Source organism: Suillus subalutaceus, assembly GCF_016647625.1.
Source record: "Suillus subalutaceus strain FC151 chromosome Unknown DFJ58scaffold_3, whole genome shotgun sequence".
NCBI classification, from domain to species: domain Eukaryota; kingdom Fungi; phylum Basidiomycota; class Agaricomycetes; order Boletales; family Suillaceae; genus Suillus; species Suillus subalutaceus.
The window spans coordinates 14,255-37,860 of NW_024540252.1; the positions used below are offsets into that span (position 1 = coordinate 14,255).

Sequence of the window (23,606 nt, forward strand, 5' to 3'; positions counted from 1 at the left end):
CCTGCCGAGTCGCCGAGTTTGATTATTAAATCGGAGATTAAAAAAAGAAGATCATGTGTATTGTTTGCAGTGGCGACCAAGCTGACACTCGCACCCTCAACTGAGCCAGGTCTCTCAGGCAGTTTGAGCCGTAGAACGCACTGCAAAAAAAAAAGGTGATAGAAGGCTTGTATACTGTCTACATTTCTTTCCTGCTTTTCCTGCGTCTCGTTGCACAGAAATAAGCCGTTTAGTGTTGCCCAATAACGCTTGAGAACGAAGCAGCAGAAAAAGAAGAAAACAGTCCTTATGGATTTGTATTCGAATGCGCAAAACTGGACGCAGAATTTAACTGGAGGCTCTCCATCCACCGACGACTGGAAAGAACAGTCGTCCCCCACAAATGGAGCAGGAGGTCCTCCTGGAACAACTGCGCAACAGCCAAGTCTCGATTTGAGCGACTATACAATAGGTGACCTCGCGGGTAAGCATCTCATTCATAAGCGCCCGTGTTCCAAACACGCTCTTGAGCGCCCTTGCATGAAAAAAATGTTAAAATAATGGTTATCAGGACCTTCAACGTCTTCATCCATCTCTCAACCACCTGCGTATTATGGCGGTCCATTCAATCCATTCTACTTATCTTCAGTTCCCGGTCCTTATAATGCCGTACCTTATGGTTCAATGTCTTGGACTAACCCACAAACCCATTTACCGTTATCGAATTACTCCACACTCAATGGAGCAACTTCTACGACCTCCTCTCAACAGTCCGCTTCTCAGCATCAATCAACGACCCCCGCACAGAACCAGCAGCCGATGATGATTGAGTGCGTTCTACCTCCTTCGTGTACTTATTTGTATTCACACACTTGTTGCAGTCCTGCATTGACAACTATGAACGGATCTGGATCGGAACCGCCCCGACAATATACGCAGTCTCCAACTCATGTAGCTCAACCCACTCCCCAATCCCAACAACGACATCCATATCAATATCAGCATCCTACTTTATCCATTAATCCTGCCTATGTTCTTCCCGCACATTTTTATTCCTCGCATTTAACTCAGCATCAACCCACACCACAGTCTCAAGGCACTCTTTCGCCCCACGTTCTTCATTCACCTACTTCTACAATGATGGGACAATTATCTTCCTTCTATGCACAATCGCCATCTACACCTTCAACTTCTACGGCAACCACAACGGCCTCTACCACCGCTGCGTCCGTACAACCACCGATCATAAACATTCAGGCTCGAAAGGATAGTTTTGTCACTGACGTCAGACCACTTTTACAGCCCAGCGCATTCGGTGGTGCACGTGCTATTAACAACCTCGTTAATCTCATCGACGACTTTGGTTCTGAGGAGGTCGAACCTGCCTTGCGAATGGAAATCCTCACCAAGATCCGCGATAACGCCGCCAATCACTATTTTCGGGCGTGGTCCGAAAATAACACTGCTATGGACATTACTCGGGAATGGCTAAAAGCTGCTGCCACAGCCAAGCCTGACACCCCGTTGGTTGACACTGTAATGCCGTTACTTCACGTAGGTTACGCAAACTCAAGGCTGCAAGTCGCCTCTAATGCTGTTGCAAAGATCATCGACAGGTTACCGTTGTCAGTCGAGTCACTCAAGTCCTCAAAGTTAGGCAAGATCATCGTCAAGTTAGTCAAGGAGCCTCCAGCTCCAGGTGAGCGTCTGGTTTCACAAATATCCACTCACGCGGTCTCCGTGAGAGACTCCGCGAACCGTGTACGATCTCGGCCTTGCAACCAAAGCTTGCGTGTCTGTCGTATTATTACTACTTGCTTGAGCGAACGAAAAATACATGTATCTAACTCTTGTTTGATTTCTGTGTTACCCAAATGTGCAGCGATCAAGGACATGGCATCGAACTTGGAACGGAGATGGCGACAATTGGTCGAAACTGCCCAAAAGCAGGCAGAAAATACTCAAACTGAGGGTGGGTCACGCCAGTTCGTTGCACCACTGAACAAGCGCTCATCAATCCATGCCTTGCAGACTCGAAGCTCAAAAAGCGAAAACCTGTCGAACAGCCTTCAGCAAAAGCGCCACCACCTGCGAAAAAGGTCGCCGTGGCGCCTACTGCCTCCGCATTGAAACCAACTGCGATGAAGAAAGAGACGAAACCTATTCTCGCCGTCAAAGACGCTCGTTCCGATTCCTCGTTCTTTTCTGCGCCGAAACCGAAAGCCAAGTTACCAAGCTTCAAGAAAGCCCCGGTACCGGTCAAGAAGGAACCTGATCTCAATGTTGCTCAACCATCGTCGATCGATCCGTTCCAGGAGGCATTGAAGTCGATGGGTAAAGGACGCAGGGACTCTCCAGTAACACCTACACCGCCACCAACTTCGACATCAATTACGCCGCCCCTGGTGACTTCTGGAAGAACAAAGAGAAAATCTGTGACTTGGGCTCCTGATGGTCAACTAGAATCGATCCGGCTGATAGAACGAGCTGTGTACGACGATGACCCTGTTGATGTCAGCATTCTACTCTCGTTTTTTATGTTGGCGTACAGTACTTATATTGATGTCACGAATACCTTTGTGTGTTTTATTCACATAGGGCGTTCATACTGCTCACAGTTTGCGCGATCTGGATCGGGGAGAAGGTGCTGCTCTACATGCTCCCCTATTCGAGGAAGTTATCGATTGGACGGACCCAATAAGTGAGCAAATTATCATCGTTATCATGAGTCACCACCAATTAATAAACACAATCTATAGCTCTCGAATTCGATCTCGAAGCATCCCAACGCGGACAGAATAGTGCGGAAAAGACAACTCAGGAGGAGCGTGAGCAAACAGCTTTGGGTGCACTATATATGTCGCCAGCACAGATACCTGACAGTCCTGGCGAGCCCACGACGACCATCGGTGATGACGAGATAGATGTGGACGTGAAGGTCATGACAGTGGGGTCAGAGTGCGATAATTTCTTTTGGAGAGAAGCCGATTTGCCTCAGCCGAACGCCGCATCTGTCGCTGATCTCGTAGGTCAATTATCGGGAGGTTTTGATTCGATGAGTGCGCCCGGCAACACGGGCGTCCAATCATTTGGCTTTGATCCCGCACTGCTTTCACAATTGCCTATTGCTCCAGAACAGGTGCAAGAATTGATGCAACAGGCCCAAGCGCTGTTCAACCAGCACCCGTCGGGAACCGGTGTACAAGCCCAATTTGGAGGCACAGATCAGAACTGGAATGCGAATACCGCCACCGGTGATTATGGTCGAGGATATGCTGACAACGGCAGTGCTCGCGGGCGATGGACATCAGATAGGGGTCAGTTTCGCGGTCGCGGACGTGGTCGGGGACGGGGAGAAGATGGATCGTATAGAAGTAGTAAACGAAAACCATGCAGTTTTTTTGCAGAAGGAAGGCGAGCATCAAACATACCAAATTCTGGATCGTGGGACTAAAACTAATTCAACGTAATAACAGGTGCAGATATGGCGATCAGTGCGATTTTAGCCATGAACCTATTTTTTCGTGATGCGGATGGGAAGGTGTTTAGAGAGATGGGCGGTAATATCATATACAGCATTGAGCATGTTTTGTGGACTAACATTTTTGATATCCAATTCGATGGCATCTTGATGACGGTCTATCGCGTCAGTCAGCGTTGCAACGTTGAAACGTTGATACCCCAAGAACTCAGAAATCAAAATCAAAAGAAGCTGAACACGCCGTGTGATGATACAGAAAAAACTATAAATAAAAACAGATGTATGTAAAGCATTTCTACTTGGCAATGAGCGTGGCAAGATAGATCCCTAGCAAGGATAGAATACTATGTCGATATCGAAGCTGGTATATTCAGCATCATACAATGCGACAAAACAATATGATCGCTCAGATCGATCGACGACGAAGCAACAAAAGAAATCCCGAATATATATTAATCATCCGCTACCGTCTCTGGCCCAACTTTCGCGTCTTTTTGATGGTTCGGCATTTGATTGAGAAGGCGAATTGGTGTCGTTGGTCTTGCGTTTGAGGGTAGCCGAGGTCATTGAAGGCGTTGTCATGCCAGATTGGGAAGGTGTGGGTGCATTGGCTGGAGTTGAGGAGTTGGGGGGTGCGGTGCCAGATGCAGTTGGGGGTCTGGTCTGCTTTTGTGAGTTGTCAGCCGAAGGAGGGAGGTTTTGGGGGGAGTGCGCAGAGGGCCCAGGATGCGATACTGACGGAGATGAAGACATGCTGTGATACAATGTCACCGCTGGCGATGATGAGAGCCCATTTATGGCTTGAAAGGGGAGAAAGTGCCCATTTGAGAGAGGCATGCCCATGTAGGGACCCCCTTGAGATCCTTCTCGTAGCTTGTCCGCTAGCTTTGCAAGAGCATCTAACCGTTCCAGAAAGTCAGCAACCGTTCACTAAGAGTCTCAACAAGTAAACATTACCCATTGGTCCCAGCTTCGTTTCATTGGCGAATGCGATTAAATCGGTCATCTGACTAACACTTTCTGCCAACTACCGCGCCTCGCGTTCAGCAAAGAAAAACGCGGAGCCGAAAAGTACATACCTCCAGACATCGCATCGTGGCTTGGGGAATCCCAAATGCGTTCACAGGTTCTCCCGGTATCGACGCATGGTCGATCATGACTCTGGGTTCTTCCCATATCCTCTCATCATCCATCCTATGCATCACCGTCCCATTCGGACTTGGCGTCGGTGCCGTCCTCACGCGTGGCGTCTTCGGTGACTCCGATTGCCTGTGACCCATTACCGAATCCAATGCGATAAATTTTTCGTGAAGATTTGCATCGAATTGGAGGTGATCAAATTTGAGGGAATATGGCGGTGTTTGGGAGGGGGCGGTGTTTGGGTGAGGAATGAGGAGAACGTGGACTGTGAGCGGGCCCCGAAGTGTGACTGTGTACCCGTTGGTGTATCGGTATGTCCAAACAGCTGCAACACACTCCACTACCGCATGGTGTTGTGAGAGTAGCCGTTCTCTGGCACCATCTAGTGAGAGTGTCATGGATTTGACGCCGGATTGGGTGGTAACTAGAAAAAATCGAGGCAGTATGGGGACGCCGATCTCTGATGCCGGAACGTATAAGTAAAATTTAGATTTGGGAACTTTACGACTGACCGAAAGGCTTTGCTTCATTCCGCTGGTTATCTTTCCATAAGGTGAATTTCATTATAGCCTTCGGAGTGAAGTAGTCTTTCACAACAGTTTCCCAGTGTGATAGCTGATGTTTCTACCGAGGATTCATGATTGAGGGATGATATTAATATGAAATGACGTACAGTGGGGTTTTCGGCTGAAAGGACTCCGCTGAATTGGAGCAATCGAACAAGACCCTGTCCAAGACCAACGGGCATGGCCACCCTTTGGGAGAACATAAGTAGAGCCAAGATAAGCAATCTGAATAACACTTACACAGGGGAGGCGCGAATAGGAGGCGGGACCGTCGACTCCGAGGACGGCGCGGTCGTAACAGGAGGTGCAGCAGTAGCACTCGTCGAAGACTGTGGCGGCCGTGGAGCTATTGGCTGCTGCCCTGGTGTTGCCTGCCGTTGTTGATGCGGTGACGTCTGTGCTTGTGTGATGGGGGGTATACGTGTAGGAGGCAGGAGACCGGTGGAAGATGAAGGCGGAAGCTGGGTATGTGTGGCTCGGGGTGTTTGCGACGGCCCAGCTTGTGATGGTGGTCTAACAGAGGGACCCTGTGGCTGAGACTGGGGTCTTGGAGGAGGTTGTACATGACCTGCCATAGGATCGGGCTGATGCGGAGAGTGTTGATGGGGAGGTGGGGGTTGTCGAGGTGGCATGGAAGGATGTGCACCAGACGTGGGATGAGATGGGGGACGAGGGGGGACGTTTACTTGGGTCATGTTGAAATTAGCGCTAAAATTGCTATCGGTGTGCTGCATCTCAAACTGCTGGGCAGGAGTGGGGAACCCAGGACGACTGCCTGGATTAGACATGGCATCTGACATGTTCTGCTGTATTTCCATGTCACCCTGGATGGATGAGGGCACAAAGTTGGTGAAGGAAGAGTTGGCGGACGATATTCGATTACCTCCAGGGGTAAAACTAGGGTTGAATTGGGGATTCTGGATACCCATGAATACTCCATCACCGGGGTTCATTGGACGAGCACCGGGGGGTTGTGAAGGACCTGGTGTACCCATGATCATATTAGTGGCATGACCTTGGGGACCTCCAGGACGAGGGGAAGAAGAATGATGTGAGTGGGATTGAAAACCATTTGGTGGCATCGTTGTGGGAGTTCCGGCTTGAGGAAGAGTTGGTTGTGGTAGACTGTTCATCAACTGGGGTTGTGATGATTGAGTTCGCATTGGATTTTGGCCTTGAGAGCGATTTAACAACTCTGGAGACATTGAGCCAGGAATCGAGGAGCCGGGGATGCGAGATAACATTGGTTGAACGGATGTTTGGCGTAAATGAGAAGGAATGTTATTTTGTGGATTCATTGGAGGTATGCCAGGCATACTTGGTTGACCGGGATGAATTGCTTGGACGTGATTGACCTGATTGAGCGCCTGTGGATGAGAGGAGACTCTTCTGACCTGACCAAGATTGTTTCCAGCTTGAGGCATCATGTTACCCGAAAAAGCGATTGATTGAAGAGGGTGTTGAGAAATAGAGTTCATATGAGAATTAGCTTGTGAAGCTGCTGCTGCGGTGTTCATCTGGACATTCTGTGCCTGCTGCTGCTGCTGTTGATGCTGCTGCTGCTGTTGCTGCTGTTGTTGATGCTGCTGCATCTGGTGTAACTGCTGCTGACGACGACGCAAGTCATATGGTGTGTGTGGCTGCATGCCGTTTTGGGGTTGTGGACCGGCTGCTGCGAGTAAGTTCATTGGGTTAGTTGGCATGAGCGAGACGTGACCCGGAGGAGGCTGCTGCTGCTGCTGTGGCGGCTGTTGTTGAAAGTGAGGAGAGGGATTCATGGAGAGTTGTGCCATGCTCTGTGGTCGAAGCATGTCACCTTGTCGAACGTTCATGACGATCAAAGATATGTGAAGAGTAGACCGATGACGAGGGGGAGGACAACGACGGGCTCGACGAGTACGACGACTAGTACGACGAGCACGATGACGACGACGAAGTCGACTAGCTAAATTATTAATTGAGATGGTCGGAGGACGACAAGGGTCGACGTCGTCCAAGTTTGAATCTAGTCCAAGTACCTACCAAGACTCTCACACGCAGCCTTCGTTTACCACGTGCTTGACAGCACAATCACCGGAATCAAAATTTTATAAACACAGCATTCAACAACACTCATGGTCCGTAAATTCAAGTATCATGAGCAGAAATTGCTCAAGAAAGTCGACTTTCTAAACGTATGTCTCATTCTGTATTCAATAAAACATTAACCCAAAGACTATAAAGTGGAAACAAGACGCAAATATTCGTGAGATCAAAGTCATTCGCAGGTACCATATCCAGGACAGAGAAGATTACCACAAGTAAGCTTCTAACTCCTCCGTCGATCATGTTATCATGAACATCATCACAGGTACAACAAGCTCTGCGGTGCTCTAAGATCATTTGCACACCGTCTATCCGTTCTACCGGCTCAAGACCCGTTTCGTACCCGCATGGAGTCACAGCTACTCTCTAAACTCTATGACATGGGCGTACTCAACTCCCAAGCAAAATTGAGCGACGTTGACAACAAACTCACCGTCGCTGCCTTTTGCAGGCGTCGCCTTGCTGTTTTCATGTGCATGAGCAAGATGGCAGAAAACAGTCAGCGCAGTACGTCCAAACTTATTCAGCTTTCACTCCCAACTCACTTCTTTAGGCTGCAAAATTTATCGAGCAGGGTCATGTCCGTGTTGGTCCTGATACTATTACCGATCCCGCTTTTCTTGTCACGAGGCGCGTTACAAAATTAATCTCGTTTGCGTATTCTCACCGCCTCTCAGACACATGGAAGACTTCGTCACTTGGGTCGACACTTCCAAGTTGAAGAGGACCATCATGAACTACAACGACGAGGTAAGCGATCGACTGCAAAATTCAGATTCCTTTCTGACTATCTTCCGAAGCTTGACGATTACGATCTACTATGATCGCCCTTCGACATGTCCACAAGTCGATAATGTCGTCATGTGTGTTACCTCCGTATTGTCGGTTCCTGCGGACTTAACCTTAACTCGCTTACCCTTCATCAGCCTATTCTCGGTGCCGCTCCCTTGGCTGTTTTGACGGCAGGCACTCGAAGCATGTCATATTCAGACTGCCGACGACACAGCATAAAAGTCGTAACACACCGCACTCGTTCACATATTCTCGTGATTGTGCTAGGGTTTGGACTCATTATAGGTCTTGATACGCTGCTATGAATAGACCGGGAGCTGCTTCTTTAACCATGTGCGGTTATCTGTTGTTCTTACTACTGGAATTATCGATCATGACTTCACTACAACGGGAGCAGCCACTTTTACACGGGTCAACCCGAATATGAATTGCAATACATTCAGCATAAAGATAATAACGGCTATTAGGCGGCAACAGGCCCGTGAAAGAGGCAGGGGTTCGCGCCATTTTGGACTATGTTTTTCGCTTGCCGAATCAAGCAGATCACCATGATTTCTGACAATCGTTATCTGAGTAGTACTTCAACTCGGGGTCGCCCAGAACAACATCGTCTGGTGACGATATGGGCCGGTTATGGATAGCAACACTAGTCCACCAAATGACGCGTGTGCTGTACTGCAGAGTATGAGTAGAACCCATTCAAAAGACACATGGAAGTAACTTACATGAAGTTAGGATCTGGTGTCGAATTTATATAGTTGCGATTAATGGGTGAATACATTACCAAGGGGTGATTGCGATTTACTAGAGTATGATTTATAATCTTCCTCCAACCCTCTCCTCCCATTCCCATACGGTCTCCACGCATCACTGTATTTTCCATCTTCGCCATCTATGGTGGGTGCGCCGCCGCCCCGTAATAACGATGAAGCAAGAGCCATTGTGAGGCATATAACCATGATACTGGATTCATATACATGTTAGGGAAATGGTGCTAGAGACGCGTGAGTTCGGACATCAATCGTTTCTGTGCCACTCTTGTCGATGAGGCGGGTCTTGTGACAGTGACGAAGCAAGGGCCGTTGCAAAAATGAACTTATTCATCAGAGTGAAGAGTCTGTGGTATTATAGTCGAGCATCGAGTCCATTTCATAATTTCTGAAGAACGTATAACCAAGACCTAAAGTCGATCGCAAGTAAACTGAGCGATGGGTTCAGTCCGGACACCGGTCGATTTTTGGCATCATTGATGATTGGCATACAGTGAATGAGCACTTGAGTCATCGAAGACGATGTTAGAGGACGTCGATGCATCGATGGCTGTCGTTGAATACTGAATGTGAGCAAGTCAAAGTATAGACCAAAGTAGTATGTGATATAGACCATGGATTTTGTAATCCACACGTGAATTTGATACCTGCTCAAACGCGTTAAACTACCGCCAGACCAATACCCTTCCTTTTATCCCAAATCTAGCTACAACTGTCATCCTGTGACATTTCTCACTCACAGAACATTTTCTTGACGCAGGACTCACAACTATTGGTTCGGAGCTCCTGCTTTACACTCCACTTTGACCATGGCCGAAGGAGACGGCAACATCAAAGTGGTGGTACGATGTAGGCCCCTCAATTCTCGCGGTGCGTTTGTGAGGGATACGCATGCATCGTTCATACTCATCCCAGCTTTTGCCAATTCTTGCCTACAGAACTCGCACGAGGTGCCAAACCACTCATCCGGATGCAGGGCAACCAGACTTTCATTGACCCACCGGAACACGGTTCTCAGCAAGACTCTAAACGCGCTACGGAACGCAAGACGATGGCCTTTAGCTTCGATAGGAGTTATTGGTCTGCGGGACCACGAGATGAACCGGGGTACTGCTCGCAGCAGACTTTGTATGACGACCTGGGAAAGGAGTTGTTGGACCATGGATTTGCGGGATTTAATGCTTGTATTTTGGCTTGTGAGTGGTTTCTTCTTGGTGTTTTTGTGAGGTGTGCTGATGCTATCTTGGTCTGCCAGATGGGCAGACTGGTATGCTTGTGTTTTATTTTGTTACTGGGTATGGCTCATGTGCCTTGACCAGGATCTGGTAAATCATATAGGTATGTTCAAGAATATTCTTTGGGTGTGTGATACTGAAGATTGGTGTACAGTATGATGGGATGTACGTATGATGAAACGAATGATTCGCGTACTACTTATGGAGATCATCACTAGATGGACCCGACAAGGGAATAATACCCTTGACATGTTCCGAGCTGTTTGTACGTGTAGAGAATAAGAAGGCTGCAGACCCCAACATCAGTTTCACTGTAGAGGTTTCCTACATTGAGGTACGTCGCATGCTTCGAACCACAACACAATCTTCACTTTATTTTTCATTCTTAGATCTATAACGAGAAAGTACGCGACCTCTTGAATCCAAAGAACACAGGAAACCTTCGAGTGCGCGAACATCCTAGCTTGGGTCCGTACGTAGAGGATCTATCGAAGCTAGTCGTGAACGGCTACCACGAGATGATGACACTCATGGACGAGGGCAATAAAGCGCGTACTGTCGCTGCCACGAACATGAACGAGACCTCCTCCCGGTCCCATGCAGTATTTACGCTGCTATTGACTATGAAAAGACACGACGTAGACACGAATTTAGATACCGAGAAGGTGTCGCGAATTAGGTGCGTCTTTTCGTGTTGCGATTTTTTGATAGACGTTCATTGATTTATATATTTGACGCAACCTAGTTTGGTTGACTTGGCAGGTTCTGAGCGGGCTAATTCGACAGGCGCCACTGGACAGCGTTTGAAGGAGGGAGCGAATATTAACAAATCGCTCACTACCCTTGGGAAAGTCATTTCTTCTCTTGCGCTCGCGAGTCAGGACGGGGGAAAGAAGGGGAAGAAAGGAAAGGCTGAAGAATTCGTGCCTTACCGTGACTCGGTGCGTCATATATTTTTTCTGGATGATACCTATTTATAGATTTCGACTAGGTCTTGACATGGTTGCTGAAAGATACTTTGGGTGGGAACTCCAAAACTGCTATGATAGCCGCCATCTCTCCAGCAGATTATGAGGAGACACTGAGTACCCTACGATACGCTGACCAAGCGAAGAAGATCAAGAACAAGGCTGTCGTAAACGAGGACCCTAATGCCAAACTTGTTCGCGAGCTCAAGGAGGAACTCGAATTGCTTAGAGGTAACCTTCGTCGTTTTATACTTTGACAACTGGTTGACACTCCTCAGCACGTGTGGCGACGTCCAGCGGGGAGGATACATTCGACCCGCACGTTCCGCCTGAGAAACAGAAGGTACAAGACGAAAGATGGAAAGATCAAGACTGTTACCAAAGCGGAGTTGCAGGAGCAGATGGAGACCAGCGAGAAATTGATGCAGGGTCTGAATGAGACGTGGGAGGAGAAGATGTCTCGGACGCAGGAGATACAAAAAGAGCGGGAGAAGGCGCTTGAAGAGCTTGGTATCACGGTCGAGAAGAATTTGGTGGGAGTACATACCCCGAAGAAGGTGAGGATGGGACGCGTGAAGAAAGTGTTTTGTGCTGATCTGGCGGACGTGTTTGTTTTCAGATGCCACATTTAGTGAACTTGGTTAGTGGATTTCATTTTTCTTTGTGGGTTGTGTTTAAATTTCTATTGTGTCTTTTCAGAATGAAGGTGGGAGCTCGAGATTTAGCTCGAATGCAATCTGATTGTGTATTTCATCAGATCCTCTCATGAGCGAATGTTTGATATACCAACTCAAACCTGGCACAACCCTCGTATGATTGCTCTTCGCTTGCTCATTGCTGCTGAATATACATTGGTGTTCGATAGGTCGGTTCCTTGGACAGCGAAAAACCCGCTGCTATTCGGCTGAGCGGTGAAAATATCCTCGAGGAACATTGTTACTTTGAAAACACAGACGGCAAAGTGACCCTTCACGCCATGCCCGAGAGCGTCACCGTGAGAATCATCTTTTGCGTACACAACTACATTTTCCTGACTATGTCTGCAGTTCTTAAACGGCAAGCAAGTTTCTCCTGGACAGGTAAATCAATTGGTTTTTAGATGGAAAGAACTCAATGTCATTGATGTAGTCTTATAAACTGCGTTCTGGATACCGGATCATCCTTGGTACGAATATGTTTCCTATCAGTGGTGGAGAATAGCTCATCTGTATTGTTCAGGGGAGCACCACGTCTTCAGATTTAATAATCCCGAGGAAGTCCGCAAGCAACGTGATCGTGCCACAGCAAGATCCAACTTACACTTGAGTGTGTCTGCCGCCGATGTGGAAGGGGATTCAGTGTCACCATCCACACGCCCGGAATCGAGGGCATCTTCTGCGGACGAAGCTGATGTGGACTGGAATTTTGCACGTCGAGAAGCCGCACTCGCCCGCCTTGGCCTGGATCCTGCTCTTGATAACCTACCAGACGAAGATATCAATAGGCTCTTCGAACGCATTACGAAGGTGAAGTCGATGCGAGATCACAACTCCAAACCGCGACCAGAAAGTAGCCTTAGCGCTCGGGATGATATCTGGAGCGAGTCAGGTCGACCTTTTTCGAGTGACGCTACTACAGACGACACAAGCCTTGAAGCTGGAGCGAGTCATGGTACACCTGACGTTGACGGACCTCTAAAGGACGTTCAGTACCAACTCGAGTCCCGTCTTCAAGCCATCACAGAGTCTAGTGAGGCGGAAGACTTGAAAGTAGAGAAAGATCATATGGAGCACCAACTGAAAATGGTGCAGCAGCAGCTTAAACGCATCATAAATGCACGGGCCCGGGGAGAATCTGAGGAAGAGATTGTGCATTTTGAGCCCGTCATTTATACGGCGAGACAGCTAAGGCTCATTCGTAAAGTCCTGGACAAGTGGAGAGCCCATCGTTCATTTTCAATGGCTGAAGCTGTTCTGTCCAGTGCCGTGCTTGTAAAAGAAGCCAACATAATTAGGTGCGTTGTTACTTCATTTTCCAGATATCAACTGTCTCATTCAAATTAGCAAAGAGTTGGGCAAGGAGGTTTCTTACAACTTCACTATTGCTTCTGGCGGGTCCCTGGCAGCTCCGATATCTGGAGTCGATACAATCGGGGGTCTGGACGGTTTCGGCGATGTCGCCGACCCCACACTAGCATCAGGAACTCAACCTTCCGTCGCCGTCAAGGTTCTCGACAAACGGCATAATGCTATCTACACCTGGTCCTTGGATCGACTTCAGCAGCGAGTCAAGCGAATGAGAAATTTGACTACATACATTGACAGACCATCCTATACCCAGCATTTCAGCTCGGATGAACCTTTTTACGATTCCCCTCCCCCACAATTCTCATTCATCGGCAATGCCCTCCTATCGCTTGCACCCCTGTCTCGGCGAATATCATCTACATCAGTCGTGCCAATATTCTGCCGGTACACTGCGGAAGCAATAGGCTCGTGTCGCGTGGATATTAAGATTTCCAGTGTTCTGCAAACATCATCGAAGCATGGTACTCCCGCATCAACCCGCCCTACATCCCCTGCTCCATCGGCCATACCACCCGGAAGCAAGATCAGCTTCTTCCTGACCGTAGATTCGATTAAAGGTTTATCCTCACACGACTTCTCGGCACTACACCTCCAATTGCGTTTATCATCTTTCGTGGGACCATCACTCACGAATGAAGAGATATTCTCATCCACTGCACTTGATATGGAGACATCTTCTCTGTCGGAGCTGAAGTTTCGACGCGCATTTTCGATCGTGACTTCTTCCAAGGTAATCACATACCTGCGTCAAGGCTATGCTCCCATAGAGTTCTTTGCGGCTGCTAAACCCACATATTTGGAGCGTCTTGAGCGCTGGGATGAGATGCGTGAACTTAGGGTTCATGACTGGCCAGGTCCTCCCGGGGCCCACACGGACACACTTCCAGTCATCCTTCCCCAGATGCGCCGCTCGGAAACCGATTTCGTAGTAGAGCAAACCCATGACGTAGTCGCTTATATCCAGATAAAGGAGCTTGGGGCTGATGGTCAGTATATTCCAGTGCCCGTGCTTTCGCAGAGCAACCTCGATCCGGGGGTATTCTCTCTGCATCAGGGACTGCAGCGCAGAATTGCTCTCGTGCTTTCATCAGATTCTGGACCACAACTCCCATGGACAGATGTCACACGAATACGTCTGGGAAATGTCCGCCTCCTCGATCCGAAAGGTCGCCAGCACAACTCAACATCGAAAATAATGGTTACGCTCCCGCTCTTGGCAGATCAAAGTGTTGCGTTCAGACCGGATGGAACGGGGACCCTCACGGCGGAAGCGCTATGGGACTCAAGCATCCATGATTCTCTCCTGCTCAATCGAGTCACGGCGAGTGCACACCGAGTGATACTGCAGGTTGCCTGGTCCGTTGCTGTGGACACGTGTAATGAACCAGTACAGTTTAGCATGGACATAGCGGTCACCATTCAGACACGGGACGCACGCCCGCCAAACCGATTCCTAACATTCCTAAGCTCGGGGAAAATCACCTCACGTATCAGCTCAATCTTCAACCTACGTCTTTCGCCTCCTCTGACACGTTCGCCTCAGGATTTGTGGCGTTTGGATACGTCGGAAAAATATGTGCGCGGCGAGGAGTTACTGAGCACGTGGAAACCGCGTGGTATCTCAGTTGTGGAGGACTACAACCGGCTTATTTTAACGGAACGACGGGCGGCGGATGTCCAAGCAGTTCGGGTGCTGTCGGCATCTTCATGTTTACCTGTGCGCCCTGATTCGGAAGCTGCTGTTTGGGGTTCGGAAGCACTGCTGCGGAAGGCACTGGGTCTCTGGCAAAAACGCTTTGGTCATGCAGGACAAGTAAGCTGGTTCAAGTTGGATTTACATAATTTGACATCAATTATTCCCAGATCATTCTGAGTCAAGTTCCTACAGAGACCGACTGTGTTATTACATCTGGGAAGCCTTCCACCCGTGCGCTTCCGCCGGAAGGCGTGAAACTGAACTCCTCCACTACGCTGGTACCCCGTAGGCAAGCTCCTGGTTACTTAAGTGATTACGAACGTTCCTGAACTCTAATCCCATAGTGACGGACCCACGAAAAGAGGTCATCTCCTGATTCTGACAGACGCCAGTCAAAATATTTGGGAAAAGCGCTGGTTCGTCCTTCGAAGGTAATCCAATGATTTTTCCACGCAGAACACTGCTTACGGTTGATTTAGACCCTATTTACATATCTACACACACTCTAACGAATTGGAGGAGGCCGGCGTTATCAGTCTTCACGGAGCAAACCTTGAATGTGATGCACAGAAAGAGTTGCTTTTGGATGTAAGCCCTCCTGTTCCTATCTCAGATGTGTTCGTGCTTAGCTTTCATATAGAAACAATTCTGTTTTACACTCTTTACTACTGCGAATTCGCACGTACTCGCCGCACCCTCGTTCAAGGAGTTACAGTCATGGACTTCAAAGCTTGACCCTACTGGCACCATCTAATATACCACACAGCATTGCTGCTTCCATGTTGCGGATCCACATCTCATTATCGGTTTACTGTTCGCCATACAACTGTCTCTTATGCTATACCTTACGTATGTTATTCCCTCCACCACTCGTACATAGACAGCTCGTGCCATTATTGAACAAACTTACTATATATTGCAACATCCGTCGGAGGCTTGGCAAGGAAAATATTCTCTTGCAACCACAGGACAACGTTGTGGCACCAGTACCGCAGCCGCCGATCTATGCGTCACACGCGTTCACCTATGCTTAAGGCAATGTTTTCATCCACCGTTTAAGGTTTCGAGACCAAGTACGTATGCGGATAATGGGGCTCCTTTATAACTTCCCTGTCCGACTGACAAGTCATTTGACGTTCACTCAATTGTTTGTACCATCGATTTGTACTAACACAATGTATCTCACGCGGCCACACATGTTCAGGGCCATGCGATTGTGTCAGGCCGAGCACCTTTGCATTTGCAAACTTAAAGCGTGGCGTATGTCTTGTGCGTCAATGACCAAATATCTGCGGAGATTTCGCGATGCCAGCGGAATCGGGTAGGAAGGCCGGCGGCTGTGGCACTTGCATGATACGTCACATCACCTGTGCCAGGTCTGGCGCAAACAAAGGGTCACGCATGATAGTATTGTGGCGCAAAGGTGGCGGCCACTGACACTGGCAGTTCTACGTCGTGAGGTCGTTAAAACTTGGTTCAAACCTAAAGTTACATCAGGAAATGCTGCACCTGATCCGTGGTCGTTGTAGGCCCATCAGCATCAGGGTTAAGAGCCCCTTGAATGTTGTACACAATGCGAAGATGATATTTCAAACTTTGCTTGAAGTCATGAGATTTTGGGATATATTTGCAGACATTTCCACCTTGAATAAGTAATAAATATCTGGGTGGGCTTCTCTGTACGTATATACGGGAGCGAGCGCTTAAAATTCGATGGCGATTTCCGTTGTGCCTGTCGAGAAATTCTATTTTATGTCTCAGGAGTAGTCTGGAGCCAATCTGGAGCTGTGGCAATTACCGTCTATGACGGCATTGCAGAGAAGATAGGAAGTGTTTGACATGACAATGTGACAAACCGACATCGGCAATGAGTGCGAATGTTCACACCTCTGCGGCAGCTGCCAATGATAGGCTCTTCCTTTGATCGTGATAGAAAGCTAAACGATAGAACTTCAATCTCCCAGATGCGAGACACGGCGGTTTGACTGTATGGTCATGCAGGGATGACAAGAACGACATCTTTCTCACCTTTCAGTCAGGGGCAACTTGTCAGAAGGTCGCCGGCGATCATCGATCAATAGAGAGCGAGCAGCCTTGCTCACAGTAAGTTCCTTGCGGAAGCGGCGAAGTCAACTTGCTAAACCAGGAGTAGTGGACCATAAAACAATAATATTCCCGTACGTAAATAAGAGACAGGTGGTAAGATGTATGGATGCGATATAAAGTCGCAGACCTATGCAACGTATAGATACAGTAGTAGAGTAGAACGAAATGTGCGCACTTAAGCGGAATAGATAAGCAGCAAATAATCGGAAGAATAAAGTAGTAATGTGCACGGGACTCTATGTGCAAAGGAATCGATCTTTATGAGATCCTTTTCTAGAATTACTTCCGCGGTCAAATACCTGATTCAGAACGCGAGCAATGATGCACTTTAATTTCAGTCGCATGTAGCGGGGCAGTCATTCTATGAATGGAATTAGAGAATGATCCAAGGAAAAAAATGACAACAACATACCGGACGCGTGAATGTAAGCATATGACAGGTGATGTAACCTTTGGCAAAACCGGCGCCCGCATATGCAAACAGGTATTGCCATTTGCGTCGGAAAGCATCGAATTCGGCATTGTCTTTTAGACTAGGGTAGTCTTTGACAATCAAGTCTTGTCTGACATTAGCGTCAAGCCGACGTCCCCATTCGCGCAATGTCCGTGGGTAGTCTACACACAAGGGTCAATGATTAAGAACGCCATGTGGAACAAAAAAAGCACTTACGAGCTGCGTGATTTTCGACACCCTCAAGGGTGAACCGTCCTTCTGAACCGGTGTTTGCGGCGGTAATGAGTGCCGTGGCACTAGGGAGGCACGAATTAGGCCACATGTATTTGCGCATGAAATCTTCAGGCCTAAATTTTTGAGTGAGCATGTGGAAAATTAGAAGTACAAACAACGTACTGATAGCCAGAGTATCGCGATTCTGGGAATGTTGATGCACTAACCACAGCTGTTGCATTGGTGGACTTGAGAGCAAAGTCGACAAGTCTGAAGTAATCGTGGTAATACTTAGAGCCCACATGCTATACGGTCGAGCGTAAATCATCACTATGCCACCACTGGTAACTGATTGCATACCTCAAGCATCTCGATGCTGATAAACGCGTCAAAGGCCTTTTCGAACGAAGGAGGAATCTCGCGGTAGTCCATGAGATGAACACGAATGACATCTTGCAGACCAGCCGCCTTGACGCGTTCCTCAGCAAGAGCCTTTTGTTCTTTTGATAATGTCAAAGTGTCAACTTCGCAACCAAAAGTGCGAGCAGCCTAAAATAGTTGAAGATGAGGGATAGCAGTAGAAGCATTTATGACGCAACCGACCTCGATAGCCATACCGCCCCATCCAGAACCAAATTCTAGGATTCGGTCACCTGGCTTGACCTTGGCGGCCGTGAGAACATAACGAATTTTACGGAGTTGAGCAGCTTCCAAGTCCCCGGGTGTGGGACCAGATATCAAATCACCACGAACACCTCCTTCGGCTTCGGTCCACAGGGCGCAGGAGTACATCATCTCCTGACTCAAGAAGGCCTAGAGATGGAGTCGTGAGATCGTATTATTGCCGTGAAAACACGTTTCGTTACCTTGAATAGCTCATTGGATTGATCGTAACTTGCGATGGCGTTCAAACGGGCTTTCGAACGCGTCTGGCCGAGGAACGCGTTTGATAGTCCGGAAATAGCCGATGTTACCCGTGAGACAGCAGAAGTCAGATTATCCATTCCAGACTCGTTGTCCAGCCAAAGCTATTGGAAAAAAGAATTCATAAGCAGCCGCAGTAAAGCAGTTGACACGACTTACGTCCATGACAGCCTTCAGACTGTCGACTTCGACGTCGCCCATCATATAGGCTTCACTGACTGTAGAAATGTCAATTGCTATTCAAGAGGTATGGCGTAGGATTGACTTACAACCCAGATCTTGAGAGCTGGAGTATTATTAGCATCAGGTCACATTAAAGAGCTGAAGGTGACGTACAAGAGAATACGCATCCAGAAGTCGGTGTTAACGACTTTGAGGTAGACATCGTTACAACCTTTTGAGCGAGTCCCGAAGTGATGAACTCCTTCAGAATCGGCGACAGTCAAGTGTCCGCGGGTGACCGCTTTCTCCATGACGGCAAGGACCGAGCTCCGCGCTAAGTAGATTGATTGTATGTCAGAGGAGACAAGAACGATGTATGATTGACTCACCATAACTTAAGATGATAGATTTTGGATTTGGAAGAACGATAGACAATGATGAAGGAGAACGATAGAAATTTGGAGTTGACGAGAATGTCAAAGCGGAAGAGGTCGCTGCATTCAACATTTTTGATAAGATGTATAAAAAAAAGGTAAGAAGTATATGATAGACTGCGTGAGGAAGGGGAAGATCGAAAGGTACAGCGCAGCCTGTGGAGGAAGGTAATGGGTCTTGGCCTCCTCCCTTTTATACGTTGAACCCACGGAGGACCTTGTCATAGTGTCGCTTGGAGGAAATCGTGGACTGAGACCGGCAAAAATAGAACACGATACATAGTTTGCATTGCACGCTCATAATGGTATTTTCGCGGGAACTTGGCAAGTCTGCGATCGAGATCTACTAGTAATTTTGACGGAGTAAAACTTGACGAGAATATATAGATCCGTTGCCGGATGGAACAGCACACTATTGACCCCGCGAAGGGTGATGAACAATGTGCACATGTCAAAGTGTGACAAGACTCTCGTAGACTTCCGTAAAACAATAAAGAAGACCCCCCCCCCCTGTTCTCAGATCACCGGAAGTTTGCGATTATAAAAAATTAACAAACTCTAGTAAGCCCAATACCAAAGGCTCAAAGGACGGTCTCATGCTCACTTATTGCAAGCGACACGTGGCTCCCACAGTTTTCAATTACCCACTCCAGACTTTTACTGCCGGGCCTGCTCAGTCAGAGTTCTCATTCCCTCATGAAAATTACCTATTCATCTCCCCACGCCGTTCCCAGCCTAATCGTGCCTGCACATTATTGACACCGTGTCGCATGGCCTTGTTGCAACAAGACACCACAACAGTATTACAACTGTCACTGCCATACAGGTCAGGGTCAGACGCCAGCTCAACAAAACTCTGAAAGGTTGACTGGTCACGTGTCACCGACTCAAACAAAAACAAAGAACTATGGACTTGGTTTCAGGTATTGAGCTTTCAAAAGTCTTACCCAATGACTTTTAATTTACCATTGAGACTAACCACCTCGAGATTGAAACATGGGTTTTTGAACAATACTTACTTGAACTCAACTCAATCATAACTCGTAGGCGTTGCCAGATCAAGTACTGATTCAATTGTCCGACCGCGAAAGGCACACGATCGAGTCGCAGTCTGTTAATCTTCTCCACCTTCTTGCGTTTCTCTACCTTATTGGTTTGTTGCATTGTAAACTTTGACGCACTGCCGCACGAGTCACACGAGCCGTCCTTCGCACGAGACGCCGATCCCAGATACTTTATTTTGATCAGGACTAAAATGTTTTTCAATGTTTGCTACGTCCCGTGAATTCTCTCGCAAACACGGTCCTTCTCCCCTCATTCAATCCATTCAATCCACGCCTTATCGGGTTTGGTCCTTATTTGCTCCACCACCCATTCAGTTCGCCGACTATAATCGGCCAGACTATTCCTGCCAGGGAGGCCATATGTCCCTATCAGAACATCTCAATGATGATTTTCCGCTATAATGACGTTTCGTTAGGAACCCGTGGCCGCGTCAGAGCGTTGTTAGTGCACAGGTTGTTGAGCTTAGTCGGTCAGTTATCGCTTTGTTCCGCGTCCGGTGAGCAGCAGCCGGCGCAGCTCACCGTGATCCGGCTTTCCCCCGGGGGCTCGGAAAGCCTAAACTCTGTTGCTAACCGAAGCTATGTCGACCAGGGTCATTCTTCGAACATAGTAAAGTTGAAACACTTTGGCCTAGCTTAGACCAACGTTCTATGTTTTGCTCTGCATCGAATGTCATGTCTTTCACCGACTTGCCGCACATGCGGGCCGCGGCAGGGCTACGGAGTACGATCATCGGCATTACAATGGATCATCGTGACCCTCCGGCCCCTCCCTGACCTCGATACCATCTCCTGCCTAAACTGATCATCCGTCAAGTTTTTCAGGTTCTATAAGAGATGATTCCTCGTGTTTTTAATATGCTTGGTCACTGCCCAGGTTGGCCCTGAACTGAGCATGGAGTGCATCGCCAAATGATCATCAAGAATTCTGGCGATGAGTTCTTGATGTATGTCTGTTCTTCTCAGAGTTTCCACTCACGTAGATTTGTCTAGTCTAGATTTTCAGTTTTCGGTCTTTACACTTGAAATATGCCCATGCAGAGTCGAGTCCTCATCGACATCGCCGCTACGTTTTCGTAATGCTATCCAAAGTTCGCTAAAGTCCGTCCGTGCATCCCGCAAAGAGCTCTATATGAATACGCATGGTTCTTATCCAGGCACAATTTATGTACCGGCTGATCCGGGCTGATGACGCGATAGTAGCTATTTCATGATAATCAGATTATCGTTCATAAATGCGTAATGCACAATGTGAATTTCTACTATAGAAACTCTGATTCAGGAAAAGAGAATTTCCACCTCAAGGGCTGCAATGGGGTGGGGATGGGTAAACGTAGTAGGTGATTGGACGGTACCCTGATGTAGGCCCACAGGTGATCTGCGTTATTCTGCCGACTCGGAATGTTGGTTTATCCGCAACCGCACTGACATTTTGAGTCTTACTAGTGAAGATGCCTCGACAATCTGAAGGTTCGGTAACCACTGAGAGTACGCACCCTCGAATCTCAGCATTAATCGTGAAGGCCTGACTCCCTGTCAAATTTTACGTGTGCAGTTGCCTTCTGCCTAAAGCACGCGCTTGGGGCGCCAACGAGTACAGACTTGACTTGCACACAGCGCTAAAGTCCCAGTGGATATGTTAAGTTCTTTGGTCAGTCGCAACACCATTGAACTTTCAGGAATCGACACGACCGTTACTGGAGACAAATCCAAGTGAATACCTCAAAATTCTTGCTTCTCTCAAGGTTATACCCATACGGGCAGGCCGAGTCATACTGGTAAGTCGATCGCCCGACTCCCCCGCCCCTTCTCTGGAAGGAAACAATGCGGGCCGTCTAAAGAATGAGGTTGCAGCTGCGGTTGCATACTGCGGAAATGAAACCTAGACCGTCATGCGGCACTCAATCGACATGGTCGATGCGTCTCAGTGAAAGAAGGGCATTACAAGCGGATTTTCGAGATTTTCGTGCGCGCGAGATGGAAAAAACATTACGCAAAACTAGTCGAGCTGTAGTAAAGCCTGTGAGCTACATCTTCAACGACCCAGTCCAGGCCTTGGATCAGATTAAGACCAGTAACTGCACTGCACGACCAGATCTTCCAGTTGTGAGATTTGATCCCAGGTAGATCCAGTGCCTGGACGAACTCATCAGCATCACTCGAAACCCTCTGAATGGCAAGGAAGCTGGCCTCGCTGATTTCAAGATCTGACATCGAGCCGTGTATATCTTGTTTGTTCGCGAAGACAAGCAGAGAAGCTCCAGATAACCGCTAGCACACAATTTGGTCAGTTGCTGTCAGCAACCAGCGCAAGGAACATATGTTACGTCTTCGAGAAGAAGGTTGTGTAACTCTTCTTTGCAGTCCCGCATTCGCATTCTGTCCCCTGAATCGACCACCCAAACAATGGCATCTGTTTGTTCGAAGTAGTTGCGCCAGTATGGTCGAAGAGTTCGTTGACCGCCTACATCCCCTGATAGCAAAGATATTTCCGTCACCAGAAAAGCATAAGGGGGGTCTGTTAACTAACAAATGTTGAGAGTGTATCTGTGACGCGTGGCATCACGCCGATCAAACAGAGAAGATTCCTCTCAGTCACAACAAAATCCAAGTTGAGTTACCAGGCTCACTTTCTGTGAATGAACGTCTTGATATTGAAGCCAAGCGTGGGGCTCACGCTGGATATGTCTTCCTCATTGATCTTCTTTAGGATGGTCGTCTTACCAGCATTATCCAGTCCTCTGGGCGGTCGTTGAGTGGGAAGGATAAACTCGGAGAGCTGCGGATGGCGTACAGGAAGAGAATTCTCATCTCCCGTTCTTTTTGTCTGCTTTTACGAATTATCGTGAGTAGGCCCATGGTGAAGGTGTAATACTTTGACTGGTCGTCGGAGTAAAGAGTCACGCTTCGTCAGATCCTCCGACTGGCTGGCAAATACGATCAATCAATACATAACCGTTTTGGGACTCTATAGCAGTATCAATCGCTTTTTTATTGAATTGGGGAACTTTCCCGAGCCCGTCGCAGCATCGCAGAGCAGATAATCGTAATGTACTATTGATTTGCATAGATACTCGGGTTATTTGTCCGGATTGATCGAAACCCCAAAATGTTCAACTACCAAGGTGATCTCGTTGGCATTCGCTGTCTTTGGTATTGCATAAGGTTGAGAGACGTGTCACTTAACCATATACTATAGTTTACAATAGACGTGCTGCGTGTCAGGAGGTACACTCACACAGAGTCACAGCCATGACTGATGGAGCTAGGGTCATCGCGAGTCGAGAATCTACAGAGGTAACAGTCAGCAACACTGAGAACTTCTGTAAGCACGGGCGCAATCCGCTCATTAGAAAAGGAGTCAACACAGACACAGTGCACTGCACCCACCTCCATAACATGCATGTCGGTCTTCGTGAGCATATGGAGCTCTGCAAAGGCCAAGGAACTCACACGAAACCTCATGAAATT

General features: G+C 48.0%; 7 protein-coding genes across 7 annotated transcripts; 3 read left to right on the top strand and 4 right to left on the bottom strand.

The window, feature by feature from the left end:
- The first annotated feature begins 94 nt into the window (after positions 1-94).
- Positions 95-3,631, top strand: DFJ58DRAFT_756049 (uncharacterized protein). The gene is made up of 9 exons (XM_041388094.1): positions 95-463; positions 551-809; positions 861-1,533; positions 1,585-1,678; positions 1,862-1,951; positions 2,011-2,492; positions 2,578-2,680; positions 2,739-3,393; positions 3,456-3,631. The coding sequence occupies exons 1-9, from the start codon at positions 289-291 to the stop codon at positions 3,505-3,507; spliced, it is 2,583 nt and encodes an 860-aa protein (XP_041250439.1). The 5' UTR covers positions 95-288; the 3' UTR covers positions 3,508-3,631.
- An 872-nt stretch (positions 3,632-4,503) lies between these two features.
- Positions 4,504-5,348, bottom strand: DFJ58DRAFT_649895 (LIM-domain binding protein; the record flags this gene model as incomplete). Its single annotated transcript, XM_041381549.1, has 3 exons — positions 4,504-5,060; positions 5,113-5,224; positions 5,274-5,348. 3 exons carry the CDS (start codon positions 5,346-5,348, stop codon positions 4,504-4,506), a joined length of 744 nt encoding a protein of 247 aa, XP_041250440.1.
- A 1,845-nt stretch (positions 5,349-7,193) lies between these two features.
- Positions 7,194-8,188, top strand: DFJ58DRAFT_756055 (uncharacterized protein). Its single transcript, XM_041388095.1, has 6 exons — positions 7,194-7,340; positions 7,390-7,466; positions 7,517-7,715; positions 7,805-7,881; positions 7,929-8,001; positions 8,052-8,188. The coding sequence occupies exons 1-6, from the start codon at positions 7,281-7,283 to the stop codon at positions 8,073-8,075; spliced, it is 510 nt and encodes a 169-aa protein (XP_041250441.1). The 5' UTR covers positions 7,194-7,280; the 3' UTR covers positions 8,076-8,188.
- A 619-nt stretch (positions 8,189-8,807) lies between these two features.
- Positions 8,808-9,397, bottom strand: DFJ58DRAFT_694504 (uncharacterized protein; the record flags this gene model as incomplete). Its single annotated transcript, XM_041383434.1, has 1 exon — positions 8,808-9,397. Exon 1 carries the CDS (start codon positions 9,000-9,002, stop codon positions 8,808-8,810), a length of 195 nt encoding a protein of 64 aa, XP_041250442.1. The 5' UTR covers positions 9,003-9,397.
- Positions 9,398-9,463: 66 nt separating this feature from the next.
- DFJ58DRAFT_903158 (uncharacterized protein) lies at positions 9,464-15,753 on the top strand. The gene is made up of 23 exons (XM_041394848.1): positions 9,464-9,683; positions 9,752-10,009; positions 10,069-10,080; positions 10,133-10,151; positions 10,203-10,213; positions 10,267-10,382; positions 10,438-10,727; positions 10,794-10,989; positions 11,040-11,247; positions 11,295-11,359; positions 11,382-11,573; positions 11,636-11,656; positions 11,716-11,722; positions 11,774-11,826; positions 11,882-12,010; positions 12,063-12,095; positions 12,145-12,181; positions 12,235-13,009; positions 13,059-14,895; positions 14,946-15,067; positions 15,123-15,209; positions 15,258-15,366; positions 15,419-15,753. The coding sequence occupies exons 1-23, from the start codon at positions 9,623-9,625 to the stop codon at positions 15,530-15,532; spliced, it is 4,752 nt and encodes a 1,583-aa protein (XP_041250443.1). The 5' UTR covers positions 9,464-9,622; the 3' UTR covers positions 15,533-15,753.
- Positions 15,754-16,927: 1,174 nt separating this feature from the next.
- DFJ58DRAFT_756061 (Mycolic acid cyclopropane synthetase-domain-containing protein) lies at positions 16,928-19,511 on the bottom strand. Its single transcript, XM_041388096.1, has 11 exons — positions 19,027-19,511; positions 18,812-18,971; positions 18,745-18,761; positions 18,635-18,693; positions 18,418-18,579; positions 18,155-18,364; positions 17,912-18,100; positions 17,735-17,856; positions 17,555-17,685; positions 17,297-17,499; positions 16,928-17,245 (listed from the first exon to the last, which is right to left on the bottom strand). The coding sequence occupies exons 1-11, from the start codon at positions 19,142-19,144 to the stop codon at positions 17,219-17,221; spliced, it is 1,398 nt and encodes a 465-aa protein (XP_041250444.1). The 5' UTR covers positions 19,145-19,511; the 3' UTR covers positions 16,928-17,218.
- A 2,555-nt stretch (positions 19,512-22,066) lies between these two features.
- DFJ58DRAFT_756067 (ADP-ribosylation factor family-domain-containing protein) lies at positions 22,067-23,102 on the bottom strand. The gene is made up of 6 exons (XM_041388097.1): positions 22,930-23,102; positions 22,766-22,876; positions 22,666-22,682; positions 22,463-22,608; positions 22,326-22,406; positions 22,067-22,271 (listed from the first exon to the last, which is right to left on the bottom strand). Exons 1-6 carry the CDS (start codon positions 22,992-22,994, stop codon positions 22,125-22,127), a joined length of 567 nt encoding a protein of 188 aa, XP_041250445.1. The 5' UTR covers positions 22,995-23,102; the 3' UTR covers positions 22,067-22,124.
- Positions 23,103-23,606: the final 504 nt, after the last annotated feature.